Source organism: Centruroides vittatus, unplaced genomic scaffold (assembly GCF_030686945.1).
Source record: "Centruroides vittatus isolate TY-2023 unplaced genomic scaffold, ASM3068694v2 contig_425, whole genome shotgun sequence".
Lineage (NCBI taxonomy): Eukaryota > Metazoa > Arthropoda > Arachnida > Scorpiones > Buthidae > Centruroides > Centruroides vittatus.
This window is the reverse complement of record NW_027122231.1, coordinates 1,566,518-1,575,676: the sequence shown is the minus strand read 5'-3', so window position 1 is coordinate 1,575,676 and position 9,159 is coordinate 1,566,518. Positions and strand designations below refer to the sequence as shown.

At 31.5% G+C, this 9,159-nt stretch overlaps 1 protein-coding gene across 1 annotated transcript; it reads right to left on the bottom strand.

The window, feature by feature from the left end:
* Nucleotides 1-3,204: 3,204 nt before the first annotated feature.
* On the bottom strand, nucleotides 3,205-6,835 carry LOC136976839 (ceramide synthase 1-like). Its single transcript, XM_067272227.1, has 4 exons — nucleotides 6,700-6,835; nucleotides 3,843-4,022; nucleotides 3,644-3,754; nucleotides 3,205-3,503 (listed from the first exon to the last, which is right to left on the bottom strand). The coding sequence occupies exons 1-4, from the start codon at nucleotides 6,754-6,756 to the stop codon at nucleotides 3,420-3,422; spliced, it is 432 nt and encodes a 143-aa protein (XP_067128328.1). The 5' UTR covers nucleotides 6,757-6,835; the 3' UTR covers nucleotides 3,205-3,419.
* Nucleotides 6,836-9,159: the final 2,324 nt, after the last annotated feature.

Here is a 9,159-nt window from a genome sequence, read left to right as displayed (position 1 = left end):
ATGATGGATAGCTTAACACATTTAAGATTAATCGAGATAAGTCGGTCTCACGAATGCCTATGGGATTTTAATTCTTCGTATTATCGAAGAAAGGATAAAAGAGCGCAGGCATGGAGTGAGATAAGTGAGTCTCGGCATTGATTGTAAGTCCCATTTTTAGATTTCTGGATATAAAATGACGATTATTTTTAGTTTGGTAACGGCAATATTGTTCTAAATATAGCTAAACTCACGAAAGAAATCTAAACCAAGCTACTGTAATTTTATTGGTTTATTATAGGGTCACGTGTTTCCGAGTTGCAACGCCAGCGAACAATCCTTAATAAGGGCACTTTTCATGATGGCGCATTAATTAAGGAGAAGGCAACGATTGTTACTGTTTTGCTAAATAATTAATGAAGCTCGCTTAATCATTATTCGAATAAATCCTTTCATTCAAATGAACCCTTATCTATCATTTTCGTGTATACTGGGTCTTTCTTTAATAATTTGAATTTCTTGAATATTTATATTATTAGGAAGACTTAAAGAGGGCCAAATATCGGTCGTAATAAATTCTGAACAAATTTGTGGAGGTAGTTTGTTTATGAAAAAAAACTTAATATTTCAATATTGACCAAATTATCCAACATAATCATGCAATCACATGTTTCATTATATACAGATCGTTCATTAATCTGTCTGCTATTACAGCATCCACAGCAAGAGCGAATGGATAGTTTCTATAAGCGAAATTTACTTTTTCATGGAAGCCGACATGTTAATTTGTTGAATACTCAACGGTCTTTCAGGTGTTGAGACCATTGAGCTCAACGGGGAAACAGCGCTGACGTCACTAGTCTCAACGGAGAACTCAACGGTCCATTTAGAAACGTCGTTTTCTCACCGTCGAGTCAGAATGTGAATGTGTCACGTATGGAATGTGTGACCACGAGAAGACCCGCTTGTTGCAGTTGCAGTTGCTGCGCAGCTGGAAATCGCATGGTGTGATCACGGCTTAACATGGCAATAAATTTAAGCGTAGTATGAATTTGAATATGCAACGTCCGTTGTCATTGAATAACCAACCTTTGGTATTATCGAAAATAGTTATGACTCGCTCCCTTAATTCAGTTCGCGAAATATGTTCCAATAAAACCACGAAACCGAATCCAGATTGATAATTCAGCTTCAGTTTCGTGGTTCATGTGCCTGTTCAAATTTAAATTCTACAGGTGTGTTCTATTTAATGTATTCTATTTCGAAACGAACTCTCAAAATATGAACTGGGATGAGGAGAATTTCGAAAACGTTTATGAATTGTTGCATATTTTATGTTTTGCTGGAAGGTGAAGAGGTTTTTGTATTTAGATTGCGTCATTTGATTTGATTAATAAGTTGAAATTAAAAATTGACGTAAATTCAAACTCAAAAGGCATCAGTTTTACAATATTTTTTAATATAGTCAGTCTTTCATAAAATGTTTTTGACATTACTAGAAAGGGTTTGACTTCCGGAGATACTAAAAACAGTTTTCATAGTATTTCTAGGTGCTTATTATGAAAGGCTTTATTGCCAGGCCAAAGAAACTGACCATAAGCGAAGCACTTTATTCATTCCATTAAAAAACTGGCGAAATCAGGTTAAAAAGTAAATCTCAGCAAAACATCTAAGTAAACTTTTGAAAGTTGTGGCATAAGAACAATGGAAGCAGATTTGACAGAAAGACTCAAGATGTGAATAAAGTACACCATTATACAGACTACAACTACAGGAAGTATTGGAAGAAGCAGTCATCATGATAATAAATAAATAAAAAATAAACGTTGTCACAGAAAAACGCTTCAAACTTTTACTTTGTGCATTAAAGTCGTTGAACTACATTAATTAATTTGCTTGAACGTTAGAATTAGGGTTTCTCAAACGGGATTCGGGGATCCCGGGTCGTTTTTTAACCCGGGAAATATCCCGGGAAATTTTTCTTATTCCGGGAGATCCCGCAAATTTTTTAAAAATTCACTTTTTTCTTATTTTATGTTAAGGTTGGGGAATTTTGCAAATAGAAAGTATCATTAACTCATAAACTGTCAGAATACATTTGTATTTATTAATTTTAAACCTACTTATTAGTTTTTTTTAACTTTTGTTCGTTATGGCAGGTCACAAATGGTCAATAATCAATACGTAGCTTATTTGTGGCAGAACTCTCAAAATTCTTTACCAGTAATATCTGGAATAAGTGTGCTTATGCTGTCTTAATTTTTAACCATGCTTAGTAGCTTCAATAACTGCGTAACGCCAAGTTGTGCAAATTGGGCAAGGATACAAACGAGTACGAAGTCTGCAATTATGAAGTTTTTCTTCATAACCTGATTATTAAAGACAAACGAACTGCCGAATTATTGGGCTATGATCTTTCTATTAATGCAGCCGAGGTAGACAAATCAAGAATACTAGAGAACAAAAGAAGTACTACAATCTCGAAAACGAACTAGAAATCTTTCAGGATACAGATGAAAACACATAATATTTGTCTTCTCTTAAATGCATTAAACACGATTCCAATCACATCAATTGAATCGGTAAAGGCATTCTCGGTAGCAAGACTTTTCATTACTAAAATAAGAATCAGATTGAGTGATCGGAGTATCGACCATCTTTGCTTTTTAAAATCTTATAAAAATTTACAATATTTTGTATTATATTTTATTTAAAAAATCAAAAATTACCTTTTAAGTTAGAAGTTTGATCTAAGTTCATTTTTTTTTTAATTTTCAACTCAATTCAAAGGCATTTTTGTCGTTGCTGTATGCAGTTTCCAGCAAACTTTAATAAATTTTTTTCTATTTGTGAAAGTTTCTACATAATTCAAAAGGTAATTTTTAATACATATCTTATACAACATTATTAATATGGTTTTGGAGGATGCAGAACGTATTAAATTACTTTAAAAAACGAAAAACAATTAAATCATTTGATTTCATGACATTTTGTATATCTTAAAAATAATTAATTTTGTCCCGGGATTTCCCGGGATCCCGGGAAACAGTTCACTTTTATCCCGGGATTCCGGACAAGCAAAAGAACGGGAAATGAGGAACCCTAGTTAGAATATGTTTGAGCAGTATTAGCGAAGAAAGTTTGAGGTAAAACAAATAAGTCCAATTCATGAAAAATATAAATATTTAACAAAATATTTTATTTGAAGAAATATAAATATTGGATAATACATATAAACGTGAAACTAAATATTCAAGCCTACATTTTATTTAGAAGATTTCTTTAAATTATTAATAAATAATCCGTGCATAAACAAATAAAATTAATTGAATTAAAGATCTTGTGAAGTAATAAGATGTAGATTGTACACTAAAATAACGAAAAAAAAACAATTTTTACATAAGCGTATTTTTGCTGAACTGGAATGCAAAGAACATGCTTCAGAAAGGTTGACTTCCTTGAAACCAACGAAAGTCGAAAGATGAAGAAGTAAAAAAACAGGCACAAGTCAGCATTGCTAGAATCTGCAACCGTTAATTTTTTAATTATTAACATAATTATTTATAATTATTGATTAAAGCTAACTTACAGTAGGGACCTTTTTATGCTCTCTTCCGAGCGAGAAAAGGCCTAAACCACAAAAAAAAAAAAAAAGCTAACTTACAGCAGAAAAAATTCTTGCTATTCTAACTCCAGCACACTTGGTAATGCTGAATATCATGTAAATTCCAGAAATCGCAAAGAAGATGGTAAAAATGAGATCGATAAAAAACATCTACAGTAATTAAAAAATATGATATTCTTCGTAAATTCTTAATTTAATCTGATAAATAATTTTCACAATCACCAAAAATTTTACTTACCAATATTCCCACGTTGAAATATTGGGAAAAATAATCGATCATTTTGAAAAAATAGAGTATTACAAATATTACAATAAAGATCACAGCAGCGATACAAGCGGATTCGTAGAACTCTGCTCTGAAAACATTACCGCAGTAGAAAGAATTTGAAATAGCAACGGTCCCACTAATTGACAACAGCTGAAAAAAAATAAGCGTTATACTTATTTTTTGCTTCTAAAATTAATATGTAATAATTTTTGTTCCTACACAAGCCAAACATGCCTTAAATATCCATTGTACAATCCATCCATTTTACGTTACAGAGCAATATACAAAAACATTTCAAAATATTCGAATATTGCAAGTACGAGAGAAGTTTTTTCATTTAAGTATTAAAACTTCATTAACAAAGAATTCAAAAGATAACATAAAGGAAATAAATGATTAAAAAGTATTAAAAATAAAGGTCAAAGATAAAAATAAAGTATTTTATTTCTTTGGTTTTTTATTATATAATGTTTAAAGTTTGCTTAGGCATTTCATTATGCATTTCAACGTTATGGAATATTAACCGAAATGTTTAATACCGGTCTTATCACAAAATCTTATCATTTTTAGCACGCAGCTTTTTAAAGGAAGTGTGGTGTATGATGAATATTTTGCATGGTAAAACAGAAGAACAAATAGCAAAAAAGTTAAAGTTCAGTCAGAGTGAAATTTCAAAAATTAAAGCAGGATAAGAATGGCGAGTTGAAACATTATTGTGGACGGAAATGTAAAACAGTAGAACGTAATGATAATGTCTTACAGAATCTTGCTACTTACAGAGCTTCAAAAATGTTAGCGAACTATGTAAATTATGCACGAAAGTGAAATCGCGTCATCTTGATGTATAACGCAGCTTATATTAAAGGAATCGGGTTCTCATTTATTTATTTAACAAAATTCTTCTGTTAGCTGCTGAAGAACGACAGAAACGATTACAACGGCAAATAAAAACATTACATCCAAGAAGAGTGAAAATTAGTTATGCAACGAACATTCGGTTACTATTCGGTATTCGGCCGAATACCGAATACCTAAAAAACAAGAGTAATTTATTGTGATTTTGTTATTTCTTAATCATTTTGGTAACCTTTATTAATGTTGAACATACGTTTCAAGTTCGAGAAAGCGCAATTTTTTGCTTATTTATCTAAAAGATCAAAGGAAAAGTAATATTACTAAGTTATTTTTTCAAGAGATCAAAAAAAGGTAACAAATCGAATGAAAACTACCTACTTATTATGTAGTTTAGTTATCTATTTACTCGTATATAAAAGAACAAGTCCTGATAGGATAATTAACGCAGAGTCAAAACTACTAGTGCTAGAAACTTAAAAATTTGAGGGTGTGTTCTTTTTGTAAAGTTTAGGCGTGCTAAGAAAATATTTCCCATTTTACAATTACGTGATTCATAGCCTGGTGATAACGGAAAAAGGGACAAATAGGACGTCGGTATAAGTCACAGTTATGATTTCACAGATTCGAGACAGCTTGGTAGCCTAAATGACCCCAGGCTTTCGCCCGTGCACACTAAGTGACTTTCATTACAAGCATTTAGCTTTCCGAAGTCTATGAGAACAATTATTTGGCATTGACGGCTGCGAATTTCGCGCCAATAAGCTGCCTCGACTTGTTCGATTATGTTATCAACTGAATTTCATATTTATTTTCACATTTTCACTTGGCGGTCCTTCTCTGTTCTTTTCCCGTTATTTACACGTGTAGTCATTTCATTGTTATCCAAATTTGATATCATCACTTATCACATACTGCTATGACGTTCGTGTCTGTCCGCTACAACTGTCAAGAATTAACGCGATTGGCGAAGCGTAGTGACAGCGGGCCAATAGAGAGCACGGTGCGCGATCCTTGCCATAATGCGGTTTGGGCCCCAGTTTTCGTAGGTGCGTTAATCAAGCCGAATAATTTGGCCAAATATTTGGTATTCGGCCGGAGACCGAATATACTATTCGTTACAACATTAGTAAAAATGTGTTGTATTTTCAGATGAATCAAAATTCCGTATACCATTTTGACAGTGATCCCAGATCTTTATTCAGGTTAGTAAATTATTCCACAAGTATCACGACACGAACTATTTCGAAGCATCTGTTGTTGGCCATCTCTACTTTACAAATATAACCACGAACTAAGTATTTCCAAAATTTCCTGGTAGGATTATCTTATTCCGTCAACATTTGGCTCAAGCTCATACATTACACTCAACAAAGGCATGGCTCGAGGAGCAGGAAATTAACGTTTTAGATTGGCCAAAAGACTCGACTGACTAAATACTATTGAAAATTTGTAAATCATCATAAAAAAAAACATACAAACTCGATGATCTTCGGCGCTAGTCGAGTTAAAGCAAACTCTAGCATATGTTTTGAATGGAATAATTGTAGAAGTTTTGCATGTCTTGTCAAATACACGCTCGATAATATAAAATGATAAAATAAATATATTATATGCAAACACTTGTATTTGTTATAATTTATATGTGATGTAGTATTAATTACAAGTTTGCCAAATCCGCGCGCTTTTTAAATTTTGAATATTTGTTCTAAAATTCGAATTGATTCGTTGTAAATGTTCTAAATTTCAGAAAGAAAATCAGAATATACAAACCGAAATTTCAATTATTTTTGTCAATTTTTTTATGTAAGACTCTCGAATTACTATAAACAGGCTTTGAAAATATTTTTAAATGCTTTATAACTAATCCTTAACAAGTGTTAACGAGGGCAATAAAAGTTTGAATGTAATTCGTAAATAAATAATTACGTAACATGTCACTTATTGTAATAAATGAATCGTAATTTAATCTTACCAACTCAAAGATTCTGAACATTCCGTAAGGAGTTTTGAAGAATTCAACGTTGGCCATTTTCAATTCTCGACTTCGCAGATACTCTCGCAGGATTGGAAATTTCGAATTATGTTTTCGATTTCACCAAGTGATGACGTATGACAATTTTGTGGAAGTTGTCACGCAATGTTTTGTGCTGTTAAAATTTAAATTTAAAAAATTAAATTTATAAAATTAAAATTTTTATAACAATAAAATACATACAGTAATAAATTTTAGTAAAGTGAAAAATATTCAATGTATTTAGAAAATAAAAATATATTTCTTACTAGACTATACAATACATGAGTCCATTTCTATCGGTCCCTTCACATGCTTTCTTAGAGGTATTAACGAATCTACGGCGGAACCGTCCTTTTATTTGAGGCTACTGTCCGCCAACTATTTTACATTTGTTGGCGGACAGTAGCCTCAAATAAAAGGACGGTTCCGCCGTAGATTCGTTAATACCTCTAAGAAAGCATGTGAAGGGACCGATAGAAATGGACTCATGTATTGTATAGTCTAGTAAGAAATATATTTTTATTTTCTAAATATGAAATCGTCCCGGCAATTTTTAATGTAATATTCAATGTAATTTTTCTTTAAGCAAAATGTATTTAAAAATGATAAAGATTTTTACTATTAGTTGGAGTTATACTGTTGTTAATAATGTTTTAAAAATTTTCAATAAAAGTGTCAAAAGCTCCAATTACAAATATCCTAGAAATCAGTGGCGCGCAATTCATGGAAGATGTGGAAGCGCCTCTTCTTTGTATTTTCTAAAATACAAATACATATTGTGCGATTGTTTTCATATTTTAACATATTTTGAATTACTTAAAATTAATATTTTATTCTAACCGCATTATGTATTTCATTACGAATTTATATACATGTGAAAATCCATAATAAGATTGTTATTGTATATTCGAATATAAATTCGTATATGCATATTTGCAATGGAAGCATTGTATTGTGAAATACGAGACAGCTTCCACGACGAAAATATTTGAATGGTGTAAAGCATCTAGAGTATACACATTCGCGGATGCACTTTACAGAGCACCAACCTCACGCGGTTTATCTCATTGGATGCTACACACCAAAATATTTTATAACTCTTCCAATGGTTCTATTCCATTAGCCACTCATAGGAAGAAATACTATTTGACAAAGTGAAGTTCTTTTTTTTAATTTAAAAAGTTAAGAATATTTTATGTTATTTTTCTTTAAAAGTATATTCATGCAATTGAAGAATATTTTGTACCAGATATGTATATCTACCGAACATTTTATTTCATCGAGTAAGTTATTTTTAATTTCTTAAGGATAAACAGAACATCCTTATGATCGTGACTAGCAATTCAGAATGTAACTGTGATATTGAAAATTTATTTTAAAAAAGTGTTGGCTCAAGACCATATAATGAAAAAAAAAAAAAACATTATTAAAAGGAAATGGCTAATACCTAAATTAAATATAAATACTTCAATAAAAAATTATTCGAAATTTTTACGATAAAATTTATGAAGATACAAAATTGCTTTGTGAATGCATAAAAATGCAATAATTGTTTTGTTGGCTCTGCTTACTGTTTTAAAACGAAATTAGTGTTAAAAGAAAAGAATAATAATTATAAAATTTCGTATATAAGCCTTTTGGCAACATGCGCGTAATGATCATGTGGTTGCTAGGTAATCTAGACGGTTAATAAAAAACTTAAAAAAGATTAAATGCTGTCTTGTCGATCCTTCAAATCTTAACAGGTTATGGGCCCCATAACCTATACATGTCCTCTATCTCAAATTAGTAGTGGCTTGCCCCTGTACATCATATTTGCCGTTAGCAATAGAGTCGTCCATGTCATCGAGCTAACGCCTTTCGGGAAAAATTTTTTAAATTTTTAAATTCAAATCCAGTTTACATCGAAAGTTTCTGTACAGTTCATCGGGCCTACTATTTTTCCGGATACCGTTAATGTTCTTGCCTTTAATCTGTCTGACTCCGTTCTCGAGATTTAGGAAGGACAGATAATACACGGACGAACGGACAGATATACACAAAACAGTAAGAATTTATAGGTTACAAGTTTTTCAAATTGCAGTTCAATAAATAAGTAAGAAAATTATTGATAAAATTATTATAGCAAGTTTCACGAGAAAACTGTAAATTAACTCCCATTTGTTTCTTTATATACAATAAATAATGAACATGCTGGTGGAATTCCGGTGTACAGGAACTACTTCGAAGCATCTACTGTTAATCATCTCTGCTTCATAAATATAACCATAACCCAGTATTTCCAAAGTTTCTGGTATAATGCTATCATATTCAGTCGGTATTTGGTAATGATGATATTTGGTATTTGGCTATAGCTCATACATCGCATTCAACAAAGACGTGTCTGGAGGAGCAGAAAATTAACGTTTTAGGTTGGCC